Genomic DNA, 26,357 nt, shown 5'->3' with positions numbered 1-26,357 from the left:
GGTTCTGACAAATCCCTGCGGTCTTTGAATGTTCCATTTTGGCAAGGCAAGCAACCCTAATAACAGGTTTCTCTAAATTGTTTTATTGGTCATTAGAAATGGGAACATAGCAAGAAATAACGAAGCCCTTGATCCTCCTCTGCTCTGGGTCTGGATCAGCACCAAAGTTAATGGCTTGTTCCCTGAGCCACACCCCGACTCCTCCACCACAATGAGACGAAACCAGCGGCCAAAAACACCATCACCTTAGAGGGACGCAAACGCAACACTTTTTCTTCTTCTCTGCATTTTTCCCGCTTTTCCCCCTTCACTTTTAACTCTTCAAATATCAACATTTCCATATGATCTGTGCCATTCCATCCATATGCGTGTGAGGGCCGCGCATCAGCGTCGGTCCGCCCCTGCGCACAGACGTCTTCGGTGCGGCTTTAAAAAGTTGGTCACGTCGGTTTGTGGCGGATGCGAGCTTCACCACATGAAACAGCCTCGCAGTCTCATCGCGCTGCTGCGGCTTCGGCTCTGTTTCCTCCTCCTCCCGCTGGAAGAAGCCTCCATGTGTCCCTTATTCCTCTCTTGTCCCCTCTGCGCGCAGTGATTTGGGTGTCCGTGTCCGCTTTGCGCAGGCGGCGACGGCAGCGGCGGCGGCTCAGTGCGCACAGAAGCAGCAGCGCCTCACCAGGGACTCACACCGGCGGAGACTGAGACAGCGGCGGGGAGATGGACGGTGGTGACGCCGGGGCAGCTGCCAAAGCTTCGGGCACAGGTAGGAAACACCGGCCGGGGCTCTGATGTCGAGGCTCTTTGACTGTTCTGCGTAAATATTCCCATACTCTCCTTGGAATTTGGTTCACATAGGGATGTAAGGAAACTGTCATAAACCAGCAAATATTGGTGCAAAATTGATGTAAATAAATAGTCTAAGGTCATCTTATTTCATCGTTATGGTTCCTTTAACACCACAACAACATTCCTATAGTTAGTTTTTGCTCTGGCACGTTTGTATTCTGATGTGGACTGAACACAAACAAGCACATGTTTGAGAGAATCTGCATGGAATGATGCTTGTATTCAAATTTACTACAATTTTGTCACAGGAATTGATCCAACTTGTAAGATAGGATGCTTTAAAACAAAATAATATTTGACATTCATGGAGCCGTGCAGAGGTTGAGATGTGAATTTTGAAAAACATTGACAAATTGACAAAATTCAATTCAATTATCACCTGAAAAATCTTCATCTTGTCAATCAATCAATCACTTTGGCTGTTATTGAGTCCTGGAAACATGATGATGGTGATGAAGATGATTTGCCTTAAGATTATTGCAACCTGTTTCTAATAGGAATCAGCTTGTTCCAGGAATGTTCTAGAAAAGAGTGTCAGGGTCTTGAAACTAGACAGAATCAGGCAGATCGCTGCACCAGCACAAAATAAACAACACACATTCTTGAAAATTCCCACACATTTGAGTCACGGTGAGACATTGCAAACAGAAATGTCAGATTTTCATCATCCACATTTGTGCTGTTGTGTTTAGTGTGAGAGTTGTGTTTGCAGTGCAGCTTTTTTTTTGGGTGGCAAATTGACTGTCAGGGTCAAAGAAATGTGGAAGTGCAAACATGACCTGAGCAGAAGACAGACAGACACTGTGCTGCTGCTGCATGTGTGTGTGTGTGTGTGTGTGTGTTTATGAGAATATTCCAAGGAAAGGAAAGGAGGCGGAAACTTAAACTGCTGAATTTTTCATCTGGTTTCTGGTTGAAAAATGGCAAAAGATCCTCGTCTGATTTCTTTAAAATTCCTTCCATCAAATGTGATCAGGGACGTCACTATCTCCTTTTATGAAAATCAATTAGTCTATTGATTGATGAATTGATATTATTTACTGAAGACACTCTCAGTATTTGTGTCTTTTACAGAGTTTCTTTCTGTTAGAGGGAGAAATTCATCATTCTGGCCCGTTTGACATGGATGTGATTGAAGATCCCATTGACGACATTATAAGACAGTAAATGGCGTGTTGTCACTTTAAGACGCGATGACGTGTTGTGACCGGTGTGATGATGTGTCACATAATCATTGGTTGTGTTATCTAGAATTAGAATGCTTATTTTACAAAATGCGTAAAAACTAAAAGTTGCCTAATGGAATAAAAGTTGTTGTCTTGTTTCAAGTGTGCAATATAGCCTATAGATTTTGTTTTAATCAATATTTTTTTTTTAATGGTGATGATTGATTGATTGTGACAGTGAGTCAGGTGGCCTCCTTCAGTTCAGTCGGTATGCGTCTGTTCCCATAGAATCCTCTCTCACTCATAACTGTGAGTGAGCGTTGCCATGCCGTCCTCAGCCGCCACTCAAGTCAAGCAGACAAGACCTCGCTCGCCACTTAAACACCCAGCGAGGACGACATCATCATCTTCCTCATCCTCCACATCCTCTTCAAATGACCTTGCTCTCATTCTTCCCCCCCCCTCTTCCTCTGCTTCAGACCTAAATTGCTCCAATTGATGCCCCGATCTCCCTCCCTCCCTTCCTGCCGCCTAAGAAGCGATGTTCCTTCTCTCCCACTGCAATGCGAGCAGTCATTTTCATGGTGAACAAAAGGTCCTTGATTCTTCAAATCCCCACGCTGCCTGCTGCCCACTCCCCAGAGGGATGCTGTAATTTTCACAAGCACTCCTGTGCGAGAGTGGGAGAGCTTGTACTTTTATTAGTACTCTGTGTGATACTGTCAGGCTCTAAGGTATACGTACACAGCTGGGCCTGTCTCACACACACGATACATCCATGACAAACACACAAAATAAGCTTCCTGAGGCAAGTTTATTTATTTATGTAGCACCACATCGTACACAAGGGCAAAGTTATTATCGCTATTTATGGTGATTATTATAAACAAAAAGTGTGGTAATGGTTTGTTTGATGAACAATCTTTAGAAATAAAAAATCCGCAATATAACGCAAAATAAAATGCAAATAATTCCCGAATTTAAGAAACAAAGTGTAATTAGTACTATGCAGTATTCCTTGTAGCCATTATTGAAATGAAATGGAGCAGGCGATTGAAGCAGGAGCATTAAAATGAGAGACAGACTTGACTCAGAGCTTCAAACCAAATCTAAGAAACATTGTACAAGGTCGTTTTACTGCTTTATAGACGAAAACAGCCCTAAAGTCTTGTGCGGTGAGGAACAGGCCTCGGTTACGCTCCCTGTGTGTGTGTGTGTGTGTGTGTGTGTGTGTGTGTGTGTGTGTGTGTGTGTGTGTGCGTGTGTGTGTGTGTGTGTGTGCGTGCGCGTGTGCGTGCGTGTGTGTGTGTGTGTGCGTGTGTGACACAGCTGCACCAAGTGTAGCAGGGTTAGTTAATATTTTTCACAGACACGAGAAGCACAATTATTGAGCCAAATTTAGTTTCGGTCCATTTCTGGGGTCGACAGAAATTACAATCCCAGGTATCAGTCGACATTCTGCAGCCGGTCACGTTCACAGATTATTTCCTCTATCCTCCCCCCAAACGTTGGTAATGAACTTGAATAGCCAGCCGGTCCCTTTTCTCCCTCTATAGAACTTTCTCCCCCTCCACCACCACCTCAAAGCGCTCCCGTCTATACTCTGGCATTTGGCTGCCGCCGTCTGTCTCAGTAAAAACCATCGGCTGTGAAATTGAGAATAATCATGTGGAACGAGATTGGGATGGGAGCAGCTTGAGCTCCAGCCCTTCGCTGTCAGTGGACCCCTGCTTCGTACTGATAAAGTCCACCAAGGACAGAACAATCACCCGCAAAACATTTCCTGTTGACGGGTGAGGAAGATTACATTTTATCATCTATGTGACCCGTTATAGTGAAACACATTTGTCTACAGTACATAAATAAAGCACAGTCAGGCCACTAAAAAAAGGCCTAATAGCTAATAATCACACGGGGCAACGGTTTCTTTAGGTGTTAATGAGATATTCTTACTCCCACATACTAAATCCTCACTATACCATCACCGCGTGGGGGTGTTTTTTTGAACGAATATTCCACTGACGATGCGCAAGATTGACTAATGCATCATTGCCCGTGGCAGCCAACTGGCAAACAATCCTCTTCCCCCCTCTATTTGGAGAACCTCATACATAAACAGCCTGTGCTAGGGAGATAAAGTGGGGGGAAAAAATGGATGATAGGCTACCAAACAAATATAAACAGCCGCTACGCTAATGTGGGATTGTTTGTTTTGACACACGTATGAGGGAAAATACACGCAAATAACACGCGTGTGAGTGGCTACATAACAATTATCTTCAAATGAGATGTTATAATGGAAAATATAAGATAATGTTTGACGAAATGCAACAATATGCATCGAGAGTCGTCAGCTTGGATTGATGATGTAATCAAAGGGCCCTGCAGTCGAATATCTTTAATTCTTTGACTGTAAAGCTCATTCATCTTGTTTCTTTACGTCCCAGACTCATAACGTGGCCCCGAATTAGTAGGTCAGGGTAAACAAAAGCTATTCTTCTGTCAGAAGAAGTCAAAGTTAATCTGTTTCTTTGATGTTACAGCACAACCAATGGGTCTCCTTACTGCTAATTAGCCCCGCCTGTTAAGTTCATTAGTGTCAGCTGTGTCTCCTGCAGATTAACCCATTCAGACTAGAGGCCTCTGCGCTCCGGATGGACTTTCTGTGATTTCAAATAGTGAGATAAGAGGAGATGAGTGTGTATGTGTGTGTGTTTTTGTGCTTGCTTGAGCAAACACAGATGTCACACTGTAGTCCGGTGAGCAAGTATTTGAACTTCATCAATTCCAGTTTTTCTTGGAGGCCGGTACTTAATGAAAACACCCCACACGCACACAAATGACATCATTAAACGGTACGCTGCACCAGGCTGCACCATCCTGTGACAGAGCACACGTTGCCAGGTTTGTTTTCTCTCAAGTAAATGCAAAAAAAAGAGTAATTCTTGAATCTACATCAAATGTAAATCACCCAAAATGTCAACTGGCTTTTGAGATGTACTTACCTCTTAAACAGACAAATAGCTTGAATACATAACCTTTTTTTGGGTGGGAGTAATGATTATAATAATAATCCTGCTCTCTCCCTCGTTGTCTGTTCAAAGGAGCAGGTGCACCCTGTGAGATTGCAGTCGCTCGGCCATTCCAGACATCACGTGGTACATAATGGCGTGTAATTCTAAGGATTTGGGGTTTTTCTCTCTGTGACCCTGTGGCTGCTTGGCGCCTCTGAGGATGAGCAGCTTTTTTTTTTTTTTTGGAGCAACAACAATGCATCAGGAAAAGCCTCGTCGCGTTTGTGCTTTTGGCTCGTATGCAGTTATTTGCTCCTCATGCAGGTATTCTGTGTTGTTTTCCAGCCCTGGTGAAGGTGCAGATGGAGAGGAACATCTGCTCTGTGGCACTAAGGACCACAGCCCTTAAATTTGTCAGGGCACTGCACCTCCCATTATCATCATCTCAGCCCAGCCAGAGGTTTAGTTCTCCTATTGGACTTTTCTCTCCTCTTTTAACGTGATGTCGTGCTCCGGTGAAAGCCTGTCCACTCAAATTCCGATCATTCCCATATTTTGAATTAAAATGAGCGATGACAGTTCAAACAAATATCCATTTGTATTTTAGTTAAGGTATCTCACTGCTGCCTTATTTTCATTTTGATTCTAATTCCAATCACAATACTAAAGCACAACATGCAGCATAAATCACAGCATCAGATTCAATGCAAAGGTCACCAGACTGTCGGCAGATTGTTTTTGTGATGTGTTACGACGCATAATTTCCCTCTGCAAACGCCAAGACGGTAACATCACAAAAGTCATGCTGAGTGTGTAGACAGGAGCGCTCCCAGCCTCAGTCTGACAGTGTGTGAGTGTGTGTGTGTGTGTGTGTGTACGCTGGCTGACACAACCCTGGACTGCGCTGAGCACCAGTCATCATTTGAAATGGACAGTTGTGGCCACAATCAATGACCTGCCACATTCATCCACAAAAGGAGGCTCCCATCACTGAATTATTATGGCTCAGGCACCTTATCACAACACACTCGCAACAGATTGCTCTCCAGCACCCCCCCCCCCCCACACCTCCACCTCCCCCTCTGCCGGTGTCACCTCAGACACACTGGAATGGATTCCTGCCCTAAGTCTCCCCATCAAAGATGTAATGGCTCTTGGGCTGTGTCATTATAACTCAGATGACAGTCTCCTTCACACGGTGGCAGCTTAAGCCTCCCTTTGGGACTGATAACTGTGATCTTAACCCACCCCACCACCCAATCCCCCCCCCCCCTCAACAAACCCGTGCCAGATGGAAACGAGTCGAGAAACGATCTTTTAAGGTGCCGAGAAAACGTCTCAAATGTCTTCAAGGGATCAATGGAAGGGATGCAGCGACCGGGTGGCGAGGTCATCGACGGGCCGCAGCTTGAGATACTCGCTCGTCTCGGATCTCCAGCTTCACGAATGCAATGTTAGAAGCTCTGCCGTTGGATCGGTGCGAAGGAATTTGAGCTGATCAATCAACAGAAAATACCAGCCAGAACTGACACACACACACACACACAAACACACACACAATCAGCTCTGTGTGTAAGCAGGGCCTGCCCTCATATCGTGTAACGTAATATCGATGCCCGCAGCCCTTAAGTACACAAGCGTGCATACACACAGCACAGAGACGCCTTTGATTTCTCTTTATTTTTGTTTTTTAAGGCACCTGTGAAGTCGCCTCTCGGAACGCCAGCTGCCTCCTCCGGCCACAGCGTTTTTTCCAAAAATGCCGGCGTTTATACATCCAAGATCAACAACTTCGCCCCAAATTGGAATTTCTGCCTGTGCATGCGTTAACCAGAGCGTATCCCACATTACCTGCATTTATAAATACCTGCCTTTCCTAATAAGTGTGGAAATAAAGAGGGGTCTTGTGTTTCTGCTGAGAAGTGGATGCCCGCACTGTCGATGCCTGCAACAACAACAACAACACCATCAACAGAAAAGCCTGATATGTGCGTAACCATGCGGCACAAATAGATGCTTTCTCTTTGGGTCCCTGTCAGAGCGATAGACAAAATGCTTGGAGGCTGTGTGGGAAGTTGAATTTTTCTGTGGTCCATTACCTCACTATTCCCCCCGGGGCTGAAGTATGGGTGCAGGTTCAGCACGGCAGGCCGCCAGTGGGAAGATGTTTGTGTGTGTGTGTGTGTGTGTGTGTGTGTGTGTGTGTGTGTGTGTGTGTGTGTGCTATTTTGCTCTAATGTGAATACTCAGAATGCCTTAAGAGTTTTGTGAATGATCGATTTTCTTAAGTAGAGACTTCAGGTGTTTCAACAGTGAAGATACACACTTAAGCACACCGCAGGATGAAATTACTTACTTTGGTTATTGAACCGTCCTGCACACCCACGCAGGCTTTTCAGGTATTCTGGGTAATAAGACTCTAATTAGAGGTTGGATGACATCATCGGACTTTCTTCAAATCACACAAACTATTTATCCTCAAACCTTCTTGATAGAAAAGTCAAGTTTTAGTTCAAAGTTTTAGTTAAGTTGATTTAGCCTGGTGATTGGACCCGATCTGACCATGGTGTTGTCCCATACACACTCACACACACACGGACATCATCAGGGGAAAACAGCTGAAGTTGAATATAGAACAGATCAAAGGCTAATAAAGCCTTAAAATGCATAGAGGACGGTCACATACAGCACAGTAACACACACATCCGTGCTGAGTGCGTTTACCTTCAGGCGAACACCAAAGTGGAAGTCGCATGATCCATTATTTCAAAATAATTCTCCTCTTTGTAACCCCTTTAAGTGTTGTGATGCTTTTTTTTTTTTTTTTTTCTTACTTTTGAACACAAAATAACAGCGAGCAGCCAGAGGTAAACGTCCATTACAGCCCCGGCCTGGAGCCTGTAAAGTGCTGTCGGCTTCAATCGTTACTGAGCGGTGAGTCACAGTGAACACTGGGAAATTATCTCAAATATACAAAGAGCTTGTGTGCAAAAACAGGTAAATCTCTTTTTATAAAATGGTTAAAAAGAGTGTGTGTGTGTCTTTATAATCTATTTCCTGTAACAACGATCAAATCAAACTGATGTGGCGTGTGTGTGTGTGTGTGTGTGTGTGTGTCTTGCTCTTCCCTGTTACACTTGAATTGGCTTCGACTCTGCTCCAAAAATCCCGAAACCTGGATTGCGTTTTGTGCCTGTGGACTATTGTTGCTGCTATTTTTGGAATAGTCACTCAACGTCGCTCATTTCTCCGTCTGGGCCCCGGCCTGATGGAGGGCGAGGGAAAGTTTGTGAATGAGGAATCGTACCGCCGAGAGTAAATATAGCTCGGACCTCAGTGGTTTGCAGCTCGACCTATTTCTCAAGGCACTCTGCTTCTACCTGCAATCTGTAAAAAGTTACATATATATCACCGTGTGTGTGTGTGTGTGTGCCCGTGTGTGTGATAATTACTTCTTACAGATAACGCTCTTCCTCGCTCTGATGTGGTGCGGCTCTATTATTTGTAAAATTGCTATGTTGCCCCACTTATTATGCTTAAAATGATTGCATCAATATCGAGCGTGTGTGTGTGTGTGTGTCTCTGTGTGTGTGTGTGTGTGTGTGTGTGTGTGTGTGTGTGTGTGTGTGTGTGTGTGTGTGTGTGTTTCGCCTGCTGTTCTTGTCAGCGTTGCCCTAGAATATTTACGTTAAGGTGTGTTTCCCCTGGCAACGTGAATTGGGTGTACTGTGCTCTGCAATTTCCCCCCGCTGCATGCTGGGATATGAGAAATGCTGTGTCAAACTGTGCGGTTGAATGTGGACGAAATAACAGAAAGACCTGAGAGAACGTTGAGGTTAGTTCATCGTTATGGTAATGTAATCTGGATATCTGATGGAGCTCTCAGCTGCCACAGCAAAACTACTTCACAGTGCTTTGCTCAAGGGTTCATAGGACTTTCTGGACTTCAAATTAGGTCGAAAGTATGAGGGAACATTACAAGTTATAGCATTTGTTTGACGGGAAGACGATGGAAACACTGATGCTTACACGACAGGAATATTAAAGACGGACCCCGAGATTCATTCCGACTTATCTGACATCTGACGTTTGTTGGAAAAGCTCATCCAGGTGCTCCCGCTCGCCTCGCCACCTTAAGTAACCAGCCAGATAATGCAGGCAATTAAACCCCGTTTCATCCTGGGAGTGCAGCTAATTAAAAGTCAATCCAATTTAGCCCGTCAGGTTTCCATTGTGAGTCAGCACAGATAAGGATTCAGAGGCTGGGTGATTACCGTGTGTGGGGTGTGTGTGTGTGGGAGGTGTGTGTGTGTGTGGGGGGGAAGACGGAGACAGAGGAGTGATCTTATCTCCTGGGATAATTTGGCACCAGAAATAAAACGACATTGATTTCCGTCGCCTTTCGGTAAAGACTCCTTCCCTAAGAGTAACCCAATCGATCTGTTTGGACGAGGAGGTCGCGTTTTCCATCACGTTGGTCCGTTTGTTCGCAAAATGTCTCATAAAGTAACTTAATAGCCCCTGATTTCAGCGTATAACTTTTGAAATTGTAAGTCCCATCATCAAAATGGAGGTTCTATCCGCTTCCATCCATACGGGCCACGTCTGAGTCATAATCGCAGGACTATTCAGCCTTGGCGTAGGTATGCACTCTCTTCTAGTGACTCATATAGTCTGCCAGCCTTCGGCAGTCTCTTCAGCCCACACTCCTCCTCTTTAGGTTAACAGGATGAGCAGCCGTACGTACACAGTGTCAGCCGGCGCTGCACAGTCGGCTCACCACCAACGGCACAAAATGCAAATCCATCAGCTGACAAGCGAGATAGGAAACATCCTCAGCTCGCCTCTTAGTCATCATCATTACTCATCCTTGCTCCCTTGGTTCCTACCTCCCACCTCCTGCCATCACTCCACATGGAGAGCATACGTTTTCCCCCCCCCCTCCACCCGCTAATGGCAGGATTCACTGCACATCATCTTATTTGGGATTTTGCTTTGGAAGTTCACCAGAGGCGGTGGCGATGTACATTCGATATACATTTGTGTACATTTGAGCCATGGCGCCCGTCCCTCCCTGCTGGAGACTTTGGCGCTATCGGTGTCATGTAGCTGCTGTAAAAAAGCTGTCAGGAGCACCAAGGGAACCCCGGCGGGCGCTGGCTTAACCCCGGTTTGCCCTGAGGTCCTGTCCAAATGTAAACATGTTCACACCTGCGAAGAAGCATCGAGGGAACAGCTTAGTGCTCCTCTGCTCAGATTTCTTAATGACTGTGTTTGCACCTAAGCAAGAAGCTCAGTTATTCACGAGTAATTCTACCGTATACTTATAAACCATTACCGCCGAGTGCTAAATGTATAAGAACTTAACGTGCTTTTGTCTTGTCGTCTTAGAAACCAATTAGAAGTATGAACACGTTAATTATCGCGGAAGTTTATTCTACCGCTTTAGTGTCTACGGATCCAGGGGCGAGGAGCCTACAGGGTGGTGAAAATGGGCCGATGGCTTGATTGGACGCAACGGGCAGCTCGCTCGGCGGTCGGTTGGCGTGCCTGAAGCGAGTCGGACCCCCGCTGCAAAACGATATCCTGCATCTGCAGCCGTCAAAGGGAATTCAGGTCAAGTGTTGTGTTTAGCTCAGAAGGAGGAGAGGGATTACATCAACCCCCTGAGCGGCCCACACCTCCCAGCTGATCCGCCTCATTATCACCAGTAGCCCCTCGCCATCCTCCTTCACGGCTCCCCCCCTGGATTAGCGCGGAACGACTGGTATTTAGTTACATTTAACGCCGTGACGGGTTAGTCAGTGGACAACTAACCTCAGCCATAACTGTACACCAGTTTGCCGGGTTTTGCTGCTTTTTTCCCTATTTAAAGTCCTGGCGTCCTCGTGTGTGACTTATGAGCGTAGTTAGCTTTCCAGTACGCCGCCGTTGTTCAAATACAGGGCACATTAGCTTCCAGTCCCCACAGCAGCCTCCGGGCTCCCCCAGATGGCCCATGACAGATGCCCACAATTGCTTTTTGCCCTTGGTTGGAGTGCAGTTGGGATAAAAAAATAGAGAAATGTCCCCCACTCCCCACCGATGTCCCAGGCCTCCTATTTGTCCTGGCGTCCTGATGTCCTGGCCTGATTCTGCCTCGGAGCCGTTCTCTCCGTCTCTCTTCTGTTTATCTTCTGCGTTTCCCTAATTCCTCCATTTGTCCCAGGCCTGTCCTTCCATCCGTCTCTCTCCGTGTCTTCCGCTTGGTCCCGTCTACCGTCCTCCTCTCCTCCTATCTCCCGTCGTCAGCACTGCTGCGCCGCTCTCGTCCTTGGCTCAACCCCCACGTGTCACCGCCTTGCTTCCTTTTTATCTCGAGGCTGGATGCTTACCAAGGGTTTTAGCCACAATGATGCGTCCACTCCTCCAGTATGTCCTTCACGTCCTCCTGTCATTGTGTACAGAATGTAGCAGGGGACCATTTGAACCTGCTCACCTACAGTATAGGCTTAATAATGCTCGGCCGTCATGTAAAACACGAGTACGTGCGGTGAAAGCAGGTAGAGATACTGACATGATGAAGTAATGACAGCAGGATGAAACAGGATATTTCTTCTTCTTTCTTTCTTCTTCTTAAATCACGTCCCTAACACCTCGTCTGTCCCTGTGGCTTTCCTCCTTCCTCGGGTCGTCCACGAGGTCGCGGGCTTGTAAAGAGTACGAGAGACAGCATCTGGGGGAAGGAGATTACATTTAGTCGATTCTGACTGCAGAGCCACCTCGGCTGCGTTTTACGCCGGGAACGAGACTATCTGGTGCCAATGTGCCCAGGTTTGGCAGAGAGAGATTAAGCGACAGGATGTGGATTCATTCTAACTCGTCCCTCTGGTTATGGAAATCGCTAGCTACACACACCTGAATTTGGACGGTGTTCAATTCCAGGTTATAAGTTTGCATTAATATGCACGGTGTTGAATCTGTTTACTGTTGTTTACAATATAGAGGGACAATATGGATTATTGGTCCTTTATAAAAAATAAGACTTGTTGAGATACAGTCGTTTGGTATGAAAGCAATAAATTATAGCCCAGCTCCGAAATCGCTGCCATACAAGAGAATGAGAGAGAGAGAGAGAGTGCGTGTGAATACAGCACACACAGTCACACACACTCTTGAGAGCAGAGATAATGGATTTGCATGATTCTGTGCAGCAGCAGCGTGTCTCTGTGCAGAGGAGATACAATCTGACTGACATGCCTCATCCCAATGTATCTCACTGTATCAATGTGTACATTTCTATATATTTATGTTTATATTTCTACATTTATTATTTAAAGTAGTGACGGCAGCAGTGGTTGATGTTTATCTTCTGTCTGTCCTACACATCCCATATGTGACACTCGACTTTATACTGTGTTTTCTGGTTTTGGCGTTAATGTGGATAATTCTTCATTTTAATCCTACATTTACTTAGTCGTTGATTTGTAAATGCGTCTCTTAGCAACCCATAATCTGCACAGGTGAGAAGTTGCCACCTGTAGGGGCCCCTGACCTCCTCTGCAGCTGAGGCCACAGCGGGCCTCTTTAAAGACTCGTGTTGAAGGTCAGAGGTCAAACTGATGCACCTGCTGCCCCACACGGCTTTCATTGTCAGATTTTTTACCCTCGCCGTGTGTGGCGGTGAACGAGAAAAATGGCGGCTGCAGCAGTGACGCACAGAGTGAACACAATGTATGGAAACCTGTCAGGGCAGTGGTATGACTGTGTGTGTGTGTGTGGTATCTAGTGTATGTGTTGTGCTTAATTGGTCCATTCGTTTGTATATGAGCCAAATTGTTATCTCCCAAGTGTGTGTGTGTGTGTGTGCGTGTGCGTGTGTGTGTGTGTGTGTGTGTGTGTGTGTGTGTGTGTGTGTGTCTGTTGCTTCTTGGTGCTCCACATTCCTTCCATAGGGCAAAGACATGCAGGACAGGTGAAGCCAAATCTCCCAAGGCCCCAGCATGCAACACGTGACTACAGTATGGCGAGCATGTGTTTGTGTGTGTGTGTTTGTGTGTGTGTGTGTGTGTGTGTGTGTGTGTGTGTGTGTGTGTGTGTGTGTCTTTGCTTTGGTAATCTCATCACAAGTAATCATATAAACGGCATAAACAAGGTATTCTGAGCCCCTGATATAAACCCAAACATGTTTCTTCCCTCACAACAAACCAATCAGAATGTCGTAGCAACTCAAACAAGTCAGCAACTTCTGACTTGAGGAAGCGTCCGTCCATTTGTCTTCTGGCCCGCTGGCCTGTTGTGAGTGTGACACCGGGACAGATCTCAGTGTGGGGATCATCGCTGTGCACTTTTAGACGCCGCCTCTGTGTCCTGTGGAGACTCCAAACACATCAGAGGAGGTGACAAGCTGACTGGCTGCTTCATCTCCTATCAGGCCGCGTCGCTATCGCACTGTGCTTAACACGAGACAGACAAACAACTGGGATTAAACAGCCACTTATCTGGAGGAGGTGTATGAGTGTGTGTGTGTGTGTGTGTGTGTACGTGTGTGTGTGTACTTGTACCTGCATGCGTCCAACGTGAGGCCATCCAGCTAATCCTCTTGTAAGGTGTTGGCGTTTGTGTTTTGCTATTTCTCAAAGCAACAGTTTAATTATGTATGTGTGTGTTTCAGCGTGTGTGTGTTTGCTTGTTTGTTTGTGGGTGTGTGTGTGTGTGTGTGTCCCCAGATACGAGCGTTCTAATTAAAGAACTGGCATGTCAAAAATCTGCTCGGTCTCTTTGTCTAACACAGGACCTAATCTCCCTCTACAGTCGGTGTGTGTGTGTGTGTGTGTGTGTGTGTGTGTGTGTGTGTGTGTGTGTGTGTGTGTGTGTGTGTGTGTGTGTGTGTGTGTGTGTGCGTGCGCGTGCGCGCGTGCGCGTGCGCGTGCGTGTGTGTGTGTGTGTGTGTGTGTGTGTGTGTGTGTGTGTGTGCCTTTTATCTGCTGGTTCCTGCGAGGTGTCTGCAAGATGGATGCCACATTTGTTCAGACATGATTGGAACGCAACCAAACTATGCATTGTGTGTGTGTGTGTGTGTGTGTGGTTTCGCCATTATTTCCCCATCTTCCAGTAGTTATAGTGTGTAACGCGTCTCTCAGTGTTCATTGTAATGTAAAATGTCAAAGGTAACAGCCGACTAATGGCTACAATAATCATTATTGGTTCTTCTGTTCCCTCGTCAGTTCAAAGCAGGATTGTTATGAGGTCACGTCCCGTCCGATCATTCAGATCATCTCGTCCAATCTGTTGATGCGATTGATTAGGCATTAGCTCGTCTGAGGAATGATTCCATATGGATTATTCATTCTTTCTTCTTGGTACATGTTGAGTTCACAGCAGAGGCAGGAAGGGACTCGTTTACCGCCGCTGTTTTATTTTAGTCTCTGGTCGTGACTCGCCCTCGGTCAGATGAGACAGTCTTAATTCTAACTCTGCTTTTATTTCGGGGGCTTAAGCGTGATACCTCGGGCCTGCGGTTTAATGCCGGTGCAAAGCCGCTGGTAGCCACGCACAGGAACTGGGGGCCGTTGGGCTCCATGGTTTTAGGGAGCTCTGCGGCTCTGCCCCCCACCCCCCGTGCCGAGCGCCGCTTTTAGAGGACACGACTAACTGGTGTGATTGGCCTTTATCAAAACTGTCCCCACCTGCTCATATTGTATTCCTCCTGCTATTAATGTCCTTGTCTGGCTGCACTCATGCCAGTATCGCACCGCCGCCACCACCGCCACCGGCCCACCAGATTGCACCCGGGTTCAAGAAATTTCCGGCCGACACACACACACACACACACACACACACACACACGAGACGCTTCAATCCTATTCCCAGCTCTGATTAACACAACAGAGAGAATACTAAAAATACACACCCTTGTTACAGCTCCCACTCACTTACCTAACAGTGTGAATCATTGCTGCATATGAGTGGAGCGTCTGCGAGCGACCTCATCGTAGAGGTCTGACCTGCAGGAGACACACTCATGCTGTGGGAGTGTGTGTGTGTGTGTGTGTACCAAGACCCTTATGTTTCTGTGGTACATATACATATATACTTTGGTGCTTGAGTTAGTGTGTAGGTTTGTTATGAGTGTAGTTTAGTGCCTCACCTCTCTGTTTAAAGTGTGTTTTGTTGCCTTGTTCTGCTTATAACCAAGGAAAAATCATTAAAAAGAGTTAAAAGACAGAGTTTGATCTCATCCTAGTTCTAATTCAGTTACAATGTAAAGAAACGATGGGGTCAGGTGAGGTTAAGGGCTCTGAGCAAGAAAGTGCCACAGCTGAACCCGAGGAGCACATGCCCAGTGATCGTTAGAAACAATGGAATGGTCACACACTTCCCTCCCTCCTCCCCCCCCACGGGTGCAGAATGTCCAAAGCCAGAGTTGCCGTTTGTCCGTCGTTGGCGTTGAAGCGGAGCCGCAGAGACGACAGCTGCAGAGACCCGAGCGTCCTGGAGCAGAGCCAAGCCCACGTTAAAACGCCGCCCGAGCAGCTGTTCCGGCGTAAATGCCAAAGGGCCTCGGCCGATCGTATCACATCTGGATCCGGGGCCTTGTCTCATTCCGGGACGGGGGGAAGTTCCGAGAGTTTCCCTGGGCCCCCGGTCGCAGGCCGGCGTGGGATCTTATCCCCCAAACATCCAAACAGAGGGTTTATAGTTCCATGAAATACGTTGTTAGGTTTCCTCTGAGCGGGTTTTTCATCATGGATTCAGTTTTTGCGGTAGAGAGACGGGGTAGAGTTTACAGAGGAGGCGGTTGTAAAATATTATGTAGCCATGTAGACATAACCTTTATAGTGTAATCGATACACAGTTACATCGCATTTAACGCTGCTATTTATACAGCTTTGCTATGCGGAACCATTCCCCCCCGGTAAAATATAGGCCTGTGAGCCGCATGCTGACAACCACTCTGATTGTATTATTAATGGCATTAGAATAACAAGCTGCTGTTTTTTATTTGCTCCAGAATTCCTGTAAACTTCCCTGAAGCAACACACACACACACACACACACCCGACACGGAAATATGACTGATTTGTAGGATGATTGTAGTCGGATTAAGTAAAAGCGTAAATTCAGTGTCAACACTGTAGGACACATCTCAGAATACATGTTATATAGTGCATATACTGTTTAAATATATGTTAAATAACAATTTTAATGCTCTGGAATCTTAACTCTTACTTGTTTGCCAGTAAAACAAATTCTACATTTTAATTTAAACAGGATTTTAAAAGTTTTGCCATCAGTGGCTTTGTTGGTGTGTGTGGATGTTGGATCTATGGATTTTTGCATTGATGTTTCTAATGAGCTCGTTAGTAACTTCTTCAGTGAGGTAATGCTGGCGTTAAGTGGTTGTCGGCTCCTAAGCTTGATTGGCAATCAGTGCCTCCATTAACAATACTGGGGTGGCCAGACCCGACGTGTTTCTTCCCCTGGGCCCCCAAAATCTCTCACAGCATCCCTGTATGTGTGGCCGTGTGTGTGTGTGTGGCTGTGTGTGTGTGTGTGTGTGTGTCTGTCAAAGGCCACAATGAACGATTCCTCATTACAGTTAAGTACAAGCCCCCTGATAAAGTAGATCATGGAGGCGACAGGTCATTTCCATGCAGCTGTCTCAGGCCATAAAGCACAGCGTGATATTTGTGTGTGTGTAGCCAGCTGGGCCGTACCTGTTAACACAAAGAAAAATACCACTTATCATCTAAGTAGCTCTTGAACACACCCGTGTACACACACACTTAAGCGATGCCTCGTTTCGTGACGACGAGGGCGTAACGCAAAGTTTACGAGGGGGGGGCGATTGAGCGACAGCGAGCGGCGGGAACATAAACCGGCCCTTACGAGCTGCTCTTTACACGCTTGGCTTTGATGCTATCCAGTCACAGATCCTGGACCCGACAGTCAGGCAGGCCGACGAGCGCTGGTATCCAAATGGCGGCCGGGGCCAGGTAGCAGCAGGTCGGTCCTGTACATCCAACATGTGACTGCGGTTGAACACGATTCATGTAATCACACGCATGGAGTTCAGCTTTGAAGTCCACGTTGCTTGTTGGAGGCAAATGAATCCCACTGAGCACATTTCCTCTCTGCTTTCATCTCTCTAAACCAGGGAAATTGAATTTTTTTTTCTTCTAGGAAAAGCAAAGGCAAAATGGCGCAGAGGAGGAAGCGTCTGGGCGGAATGATACGTCCAGAAAAACGCCCCAGCGTTTGATTGACACGATTATCACACGAGCGGCAACAGAGAAAGCGAAGAGAACACGCGTTGCGACTTGGCTTGACATTTCCACTTTGATTGCAGAGCCCCACGCCGAGCCGCCGCTTGATTTATGCTGTCACTCGCCATAATTGCTCAGCCATTACAGGTATTAGGCCCGTGTGCTCTCACAAAGAAAAATGTCATTTTGTGTGCCGGGGGAAAAGGCTTTTATTATCTGATAAATAGAGGAAAAGCTGGAACAAGATGGTTATCTCCAGCGTGTTCACGTCTCTGATGTAACGCCGTGATGTAACGCTCTCCTATCAGCTCACAGATGTGTAATTAAAGTCCCTCAAAAAGGGGCTGTCGGGTTTTTTAACACATTCTCGCCTTCGTTTGGACGACAGAGATGTGCGCGCGCTGACACAGGACCGCTTGATGTAGATGAAGACGAGGGACGCACATCTTTTACAAGGCGATGAAACCTTTTCTGTTTGGCACAAATTTAATTTGTGTGAAACATCAAACTCTGTCATGGCGCCGCAAAGGAGATTTCAACCGCATGGATAGGAGGGAGAAAGGAATACTGTTGAGTCCAGTCGTGCTGCTCTGTTGCCCCCATGTGGACGATTCAGCAACATACACCGCCATGTTCAGAGTGAAGAAACACACACACTGCCTTTATTCAAAGTAATGATTTCTCATGCCGCCGCCCTTTGTCGCTCCCTTATCCTCCTCTAGACATGAAGCGCCCCGAGAACCCAGACTTGTTGGGCGACGGCAAACCGCCCAGGAGCCAGGAGGAGCAGCATCAGGAGGAGGAAGAGGAGGAGGAGGAGGAGGAGGAGGAGAGGAAGGCGGGGGCGAAAGGGCACAAGATCAGGCGGGAGCACCGTCAGGGCGGAGGCAGCGCCACCATGTGCAAGGTGTGCAGCATCCAGCTCAACTCCAGCGCCCAGGCCCAGATCCACTACAGGGGCAAGACGCACCAGAGGAGGCTTCGGCGCCTGACGAAGGCCGCCAGCACAGGTACACACACACACACACACACGAACACAGACGGATGACTGCCTACCACACACACCCTCATACCTAACAGACTCTGTCCATCAGGTGTTTATTTATTTGGACTCGTAATGATCTCTCTTTCTCTGCGAGCGTTTACATCTGCGAAGCATCGGGCGTCGTGATGCTTAATATTCCGAGGGAGCCGCTCTCCGTTTCCAAGCATTTTCCGCACACCTGTTTCCATGATGGGCCATTAATCACTGTCACTCACCAGCACCTGTGTCACTCTGTGCCACACTGACCGGCCTCGATCAATCAGGGCCTCGCCGAAAAAGGCTTTAATGAGCAACGCCGGCCAATGAGATGGCAAATTCTAATGTTGATTTATGAGCGTGGCTGCCTGTCGACGCTCCCCACACACACTTGGGGAAACCAGCTTGGTTTCGTTGTGGTCAGAATGGCACCGCCGTTATTTACATTAGAGCGTTCCCCTTTAGGACCATCAGTCATACTTCAAAAGTGCCAGACTGATCCGATGCAAAGGAGGGAATCAGAGAAAGAGTGTGTGTGTGTGTGTGTGTGTGTGTGTGTGTGTGTGTGCAAGATACCTGTTTTTGTGTCGTCACTCTTTCCATCTGCCGTATGAAGTCAATCCGTTTTTTAATTGTATTTCACGTCGGTTGCTGAACTTTGTGTTTTGTTGCCTTAATGCCTGATGTAACAGTTTGCCCCTGCTGGAAATGATCAGCGTGTAATGAATTAGTCTTTAATGCCAGATGATGAGTTGTGGGTTTGAATCCCTCCGGGGCCTCTCTGTGTGTGGGGTTTGTTTGGTGTCCCCACCTGCCTGCATGGAGGAGTTTCTCCCCAGGTGCTCCTTCAGTTTCTCCCTCTGGAGTGCAGACTGGGTGTGTGTGTGCGTGTGTGCATGTGTGTGTGTGTAGGGGTATGAATGGGAGTCTGTCTGCACCCCTGACTGTTGCCCAATCACCTCTGGTTCCAGCTCCTCGCTCCCCTGCACGGGATCGGTGGCTGTAGATGATGAAAGATGGAGGGATGAATTGATCAATGGAAGCTCCTCCTTCCTCCCTTTGCTCTGTGATCGATCATCATTCTGCCACTGAATACAAATAAGACCTGTGCTCGGCTGCGCTCTATGAAACAGGAGGCGGAGGGACGTTTTACAACGGGCGGGATAGTTTCCCTGAATGAAGCGTCGACACGTGGACCTCATGATCTCCATGGCATCTGAATAGCAACCATGGATCTTAGTGTGAAAAAGGGACGACTTGGGCTGAGTAACCAGCATGAGACTGATCTTCTAGCAGAGCTGTGTGTGTGACCTTCAGCGGGCAGTGTTGTTCTGCTACACCGGTGCCGTCCGTAGCATCAGCGTTTATTGTTCCAGCTATGATACGGTCGGATCATTCGTCATTGTCCGTCCCTTCCTGCCGGGGTTAATCTCTGCTGTTGGCTTTAAAATTAAACTGGAACAAATGGAACGCCTACACGAGGCAGAACGGAGCCGGTTTGCTGTGTAAGCGAATATTATCTACAGTATATATATAGAATATTTGTGAGGCAAACGCATCTGTGACCTTTTGTGTCCCTTTGTTAAACATCTACACACACAAACAGGATCCAGAATGACGTCTTTAAAGATGCAGATTGCCGAGGTCGCACTATACAACAGTGAGACACAAGTGGACACCTCAGACATGTCTCCCACCCAGGGAAACCTTTCTCTCTGCAGCAGAAAGAGTCAATCAGTGCTGCCATGGAAGCGGCCTAATAACACCGGCAGCTGAACTAGCATCGGCCCTTTATTTAGCAGCGTGAAGTGATTGCTCAAATGAAAAGAGTTCCTTTAATAGGCTGCGTCTCGCCGGGGGCCCGGGCGGAGAGAGAACAGAGCCACGCGGTTGTCTCATTCTCCAAAAGCTTCATACCTTTAATACACACACACGAACAAGACCCGCCCCAATGTGCTGGGATGGTTGCCACGGTCGCCTGGTTTGTTTTCATAGGATGCGACCGGGGCAGATTGTGTGTTTTACCGTATAAATCTGTCGTCACTGGTTGCCCAAACTGTGGTGCGTGCAGGAGTGGCGGAACTTGAAGCGCCCCCTGCTGGTAGAGCACATGAGAAATGTATGGAAAATGGTTCTTCTGTCTCTCTCTCTCTCTGTCTCTCTCTGTCTCTCTCTCTCTCTCTCTCTCTCTCTCTCTCTCTCTCTCTCTCTCTCTCTCTCTCTCGGTCTCTCGGTCTCTCCCTCGGTCTCTCGGTGTGATTTTTATAGGCCTTTTCAAATTCAGACGGTAAATCAAAACAGTTTCTGTGGCCTAAAACATTTCCGACATCAATTACAGCAATTTTCCCACCGAAATGGAAAATTAATGCTTTCTCTTTTCCCGTGCAACAAAGCCTCGGCTCACTAATGGAAAATCTCTCAATTTCTCGTTTGGACATTGACCGACTGGACTCAATGCTTTCCCCCACTGCAGCATACAGTAAGGTACATTGTGAAGCCATGTGTGTGCGCCAAAACGTATAATCACACACACTCAAACACTCAGTGAAGTAGAACATTTATCAGCTGGAGTTTTGTGGCCTCATTTCACACAGAGCCGACGCCGCTGAGCACAAGCAGCCATTTTTAAGACCTCATTCCATCCGCTTTCACGTCGGCTCCTGCGAACTCCAAAAAGGCCCGCAGGAAGGAGCGCAAGCTGGAGGCGGCGATTGGAGCTTCTTAACCATCTCGCCATGTTTGCTTCAGTAGCTGGCAGGATACGGGCTTTAAAAACACCCTCAGGAACTAAAGTAGTTAAAGCCCCCGTTTGGCTTTATAAATAGTCTACTGAAGTAGAAAACGGGAGAGGAGCCTGGATCTGAATTTATACAATGTTTAACTTCTGTTTGCTGTTGTGGATTGCAGTGCGCTGTAGTGTTGAGTGTGAGTCGTGAGTCATATTGTGTGTGAGTCAGAGTTACGTGGATATTTGATTACTGGGGAAAGAAGCACAAAGGGCGCCGGGTTCATCTTGTTTTCCCAGCGAAACAGTCACCGCGGACAGCACATCTTATTTGTTACAGCTCCCGTATAACTTTATTACAAGTAATAATAGCAATAAGATACTGTTAAGATACAGAATATAATGGTTTTTGGGAGGAAAGGCAGACAGAGGAGGGGTCTTCTAAAGCTCTTTTTGCATTTCAACCAACGTCTGCCGCATGTATGACAATCTGTATGTCCTGTAACATGGGGATTCATTTTGGCGTGACCCACACTCACAAACACACACACATGTCCTTGTCTAGATGAAAGCACCGTGTGTGAACCCGACGCCCGGCCGTCCAAACCCCAGGCTCTCTCCTCCTCTGCTCGCTCATTTGAATGCAGCAGCCTGAAATGTAGTGTAGAGCTGTCAGGGTTTGTCAGTGTTGTGCCTCCTCGCCGCTCTTATTCAAGTTGACAAGGAGCTCAGGAAGGAGCATACAGGGCACACACGCACAAAGCCAGTGTGTGTATTTGTTGCGTGACATTTGAGGGCCAGGGTTTAGGAGAAGAGAGGAGCAGAGTGTGAGAATAATTGTGTTGTTTGAAGTGATTATGGCGACTGCAGGATGAATAATAATGGGATGACGGCTCGTCCTCCTCCGGCGGTGCACACAAACCTGCACACTGTCTCTGCAAATACCTCGCTATTAACGTCTGCAATGAGTCGTGTCGAGTCGCGAACAGCTTCCGCTCCGCTTGCCAAGAGAAATTGTAAAAGCGTGTCGCAGAATTTACAGGAAATATCAGAAAAACATAAACATATATACTGTATTTGAAATTGCTTTCTCACTATTGGCGCAATGTGAGCATCCAACCAGCAGATGGCGTGTGTCTAAGAAGGAGCTGCCACCACAAATGGACAAAGGAAAGCAGAATATAGTGCCATTTAATACCTCGCCTGCCTATATTTGCTTTAGCTCTGTTTGACTTTAGACACAATATAAAGGTCCCTATGTGTAAACAGTTCCTTTGTTCCTTTTAATTATTTTTCTAATGGCGTATAAGAAGCCTCCATGCCTGCGGTGAATGAAATGAGCCGTAGCCTCAGCGAGCCAGGCAGCCCCTGGTTCAATATAAAATCAAAATTACTGATTGTGGCTTTACATATTTATGAATTAACAGAGAATCTGATCGGTTGTCGCCTCTTTTTCCGTCTGTTTCCCCTTAAACTGATGTTTTTATGATATTTTGGATCGGTCCTAAAATGGCGCTTTGTCGTTGAACGGGGAAAACTCCGATTCGAGCCTCTTTTGAAAGCGAGCAAATGTCAATATCATCAATAAAAAAGGGGGAAAATGCTACCCTGCGAATCTAATCTGGCACAGTTCAAATGGAGCCGGAGTCAAACTCTGTCTCTGCAGAGCGTTGATACGGCAACGATCAGAGAAGCTTTATCACTGCAGAGCCGTTTAGCGAGCGGTAATCTCTCTGCTCTCATCATTTAAGCAAACACACTGTTACAGCAACAGAAAGAGGAAAAAAAAGAAAGAAAAAAAAGGCTTTGAAAGACGCTGCAGCTGAATCTCAAACCGTTCCCCAACAGCGGCGAGGGGAGGAAGAGCTTTTGTATTAACGCTGGGGCAAAAACAAAATGGCTCACAAACTACTAGTTACGTTTCTGGGTAGATTCGACCCGGCGTGTGTCTCTCTGCTTTAAGAACGGATCGTTACGACAAAGTGGCGACGACAAACATCTCTCTTACAAAGTCACATGGAGGTACAACATCCCTGTAAATGTGTTCAGGCTTTGCACAGGGTGAAACCGGAGCCGCCGCTATTTGCATGTTTAATTATTATACAAATGATATCAGACAGAGTGAAAATAACTGGATGGCTTTGTGCTGTGTGACTCTCACTCTGTTGGAAACGTAAGCATGGCTGTGGAAAAGCTTCTCTCTAATCAAACAGGCCGCCGCCACCGCCACTCCCGACTGCAGCACAACCGGCAAAAGATCGATGCTACTTAATTTGGCCTCTTGTGTTGTTACCATCAAGCTGCAGCTCACAAAGCTTCTTCTGTTCTAAATTGCCGCCTCTCCGTTCCTTGTTTCTATCTGCTTTCACACCGACGCGTCCCCGTTCTATTTCATTGTTTAAGCGTTGGATTGTGGGAATTGAAAGGACTTGAAAAGTACCCGCGCTAACTGTTTAGAGAAGAAGAAAACTCTGAGGCCATGTGCGGTTATCACCGTCGCCCAGGTCCCAGGTTTGAAACTCTTTCCCCTCACCACTTTAGGGGAAATCTTGTGTGTCCTTGAGCGATTCTTCTTGCTCTTGACTCGTGATGCCAACGCCACCTGTTTAGAGTTTCCACTCCGCCCAGCCTGTGTGTGTTTGGCCTCATGCAGTCCGGACCAAATGTGTCCAAACCAGTGGACAAAAAACAATTTGAGCTGGAGTGCATGTTGTTGCGTTGTTGCATTATGATACATTGTTATGGACATGATGTTGCGAAACCTTTTGCCCCTCCAAAGATGAAGTCCATGACGCATCTGCCACTAATTGCACTTCTTCTCAAACGCCCTCTGCTCGCAAAGTTGATAACTTAGAGAGAACATTGTGGCACGGCTGCCATTTGAAGCAGGAATAGGAAAGGAGGCACCATAGGGAAACAGGTGGATAAGTGACGCCTGTTGTTGTTTATGGAATGCCGGGAAGGAAATGGAGTTTGGAGTGTCCTCCTAAGGCGACGAGCAGGTGTGGAGCCTGAATAGAAAATGGTGCAGGAAGAAGAAGAAGAAGCGGGAAGAGTGGGATGTTGGTGTTGTAATAGTCAGTTTTCTGCCAGCCTTCTCTCTCTCTCTCTCTCTCTCTCTCTCTCTCTCTCTCTCTCTCTCTCTCTCTCTCCCTCTCCTTCACCCTCTCTTCCTCTTCCACGCATACTCGTGGAAACACAAGCACACACACACTCGTGCTCTTTCAGACACTCACCGTCACACTCTCGGCTGGCGTTGCTTCTCCGCTGCATTCATTCTCCCTCCCTCCCTCCATCCCTTGCTCTCTCTCTCTCTCTCTCTCTCTTTTTTCTCTCTCTCTCTCACTCCCTCTCCCCCCTTCCTCTCTCGCCTTCCTCTCCTCTCCTACAAAGGGCAGGCTGATCAGCAGAGCATGAAGCTTTTAATTGAAGCGCACGCGTGTCGTTCCTCAACTGTGGCAGATTGGCTCAGAGCCGAGTTGTGTCACTAACAGAGGAGCGACTGTCGTTTGCACTCGGAGAGGACCAGAAGCTCCTAACGGCACTTTGCTGCTTTGCGTTCAACTTCTCTGATGGAGGACAATCCAACAGGATAAAGACCAAACACAGCAGACGGCGTCGGACGTAGGAACTAACACACACACGTGGAGATGCTGCTGGGTAAGACCGCCGCTTTACTCTGACGTGCTGACACGGCGTTTTAGTGCAGCTTTCCATGCTTCAGCAACTTCACCTCAGACTTCTTAAACCAATCCAATTTTTATTTTATTTTGCTGCTTATGTTTTGTAATTTCTGTGAATCCATTTGCCTAAATGCCGGCGTCGTCTCCTCGCCTGCGTGCGTGCGTCTTCGACATCTTCGCTCAGGGGGCAAGTTCATTCTCCCGCCTACCATCTGTCCCGCTCCAGCGCCTCCGTGAACAGAATGAGGCCCGGCGCCCCGTTTGTTTCCCTAATTGACCCCCTTTCATGACCGCACAACACCGCCGCTCCCAGATGTGACGAGTCATTTCAATGCCACAGCAAAAAGAACAGGGGCTGATTTCACCGTGCAGATTGCTGGCAATTATGTCTTTGCCTCCCCGGGGAAATATGCCCAGATTAGCTCCCATAATTGGAACCTGTTAAAGATAAAGGCAGTGTGGGGATTTTGACTAATTTGAGATTGCTGATTTTCACCTCTGAAGCAAACTGACAAAAGCATTTAGGGCATTTAAATTTAGATGATCCTTATACTTTTGCCAAGTAACACACACACACACACACACACACACACACACACACACACACACACACACACACACACACACACACACACACACACACACACACACACACACACAAATGACAACTCTAGATGGATAATGTTCAATTTAAGTAACATATTCCACCAAAGCTGCCCTTTGTTTGTCTGTTTATGTGTCAGTTTGCAGAACATTTAAATTGGAATTCTGTTGGTTTAAGGATGGAGTGATCCGTTTTTGGTAAGAATAGCACCACCATGTGGCCAATTATAGATCTATTTACATTTTGACTGCTGTCATCGTAATTGATCTATTTAGGTTTTACTCTATTTAATTTTTTTTTTGGCTTCTCCATATTGTGTTCATCCATTGTTATGGTAAAACAATTCTATTAAGATTAGCCTGAAACTACTACTACTTCTGTATTCTTCGTTGACATTTAGTTTCTTTCTTTAGGTTTTCTCCAATTCCCCCAAAATAATCTTAAACCTTCAGACAAATTTAAAGCCTGGAATGTGGACGATCCTGACATCGGACTTCATAATCCAGAGACGGCATTACTATGCAAAGTGTAAAAGAGATGAAACATTTCCTATAATTAAAATAGGGCAGAAGAGCTGCAGTGCTTTGAGAGGTGGAACACGGTTTAAAAATGCAAATATATGCACTTTGTGATACAATATAACATCTTCTGCACACATATGCATGTCTGGATGAAAGTAGTCAAATGTGGCAAATGTGTGTGTGAGCGGCGCTTGGGATGCTTTCTTCTTTAAATGGTAGATTAGGAGATCAAAGGGAAGCAGTTGGAGAGGAGATAAGTGTGTGGAGTTTTGCCTGGTGGCCATGCTGCAGCTGTCCTCTTTCCTTTTCTCCCTGCGCCGCCGCTTTGAGGCTGACAGCTTATGTTTAAATCTCCTTCTGTGTTCAGTGTAACATGTAGGAGATGAGACAAAAGTCTGAGGAGCCCAAAACAAAGACGACGCCCACATCCTCCTCTGAATGTTTTAGTTTGTCTGCTCGTTTCCGGTGTTCAAACCGATAAAACGGCATAAAATTGGAGTAAAAGTAGAGCTTGAGCGTGAAATACGGA

At 46.8% G+C, this 26,357-nt stretch overlaps 1 protein-coding gene across 1 annotated transcript in view; it reads left to right on the top strand.

The window, feature by feature from the left end:
* The first annotated feature begins 49 nt into the window (after nucleotides 1-49).
* The window catches only part of LOC143002155 (zinc finger protein 385C-like), a 41,395-nt gene continuing 15,087 nt past the window's right edge, over nucleotides 50-26,357 (top strand). The window contains exons 1-2 of the mRNA XM_076152113.1: nucleotides 50-763; nucleotides 17,997-18,284. Of these exons, the coding sequence (XP_076008228.1) occupies nucleotides 718-763; nucleotides 17,997-18,284 (334 nt within the window). The 5' untranslated portion in view covers nucleotides 50-717. The remainder of the gene's footprint in view (nucleotides 764-17,996; nucleotides 18,285-26,357) is intronic.

This window comes from Genypterus blacodes, unplaced genomic scaffold (genome assembly GCF_046128005.1).
Source record: "Genypterus blacodes isolate CSIRO-AG114 ecotype Tasmania unplaced genomic scaffold, CSIRO-AGI_Gbla_v1 ptg000055l_1, whole genome shotgun sequence".
Lineage (NCBI taxonomy): Eukaryota > Metazoa > Chordata > Actinopteri > Ophidiiformes > Ophidiidae > Genypterus > Genypterus blacodes.
Note: the sequence above shows the minus strand (reverse complement) of the source record. Positions and strands in the feature narration are given on the sequence as shown.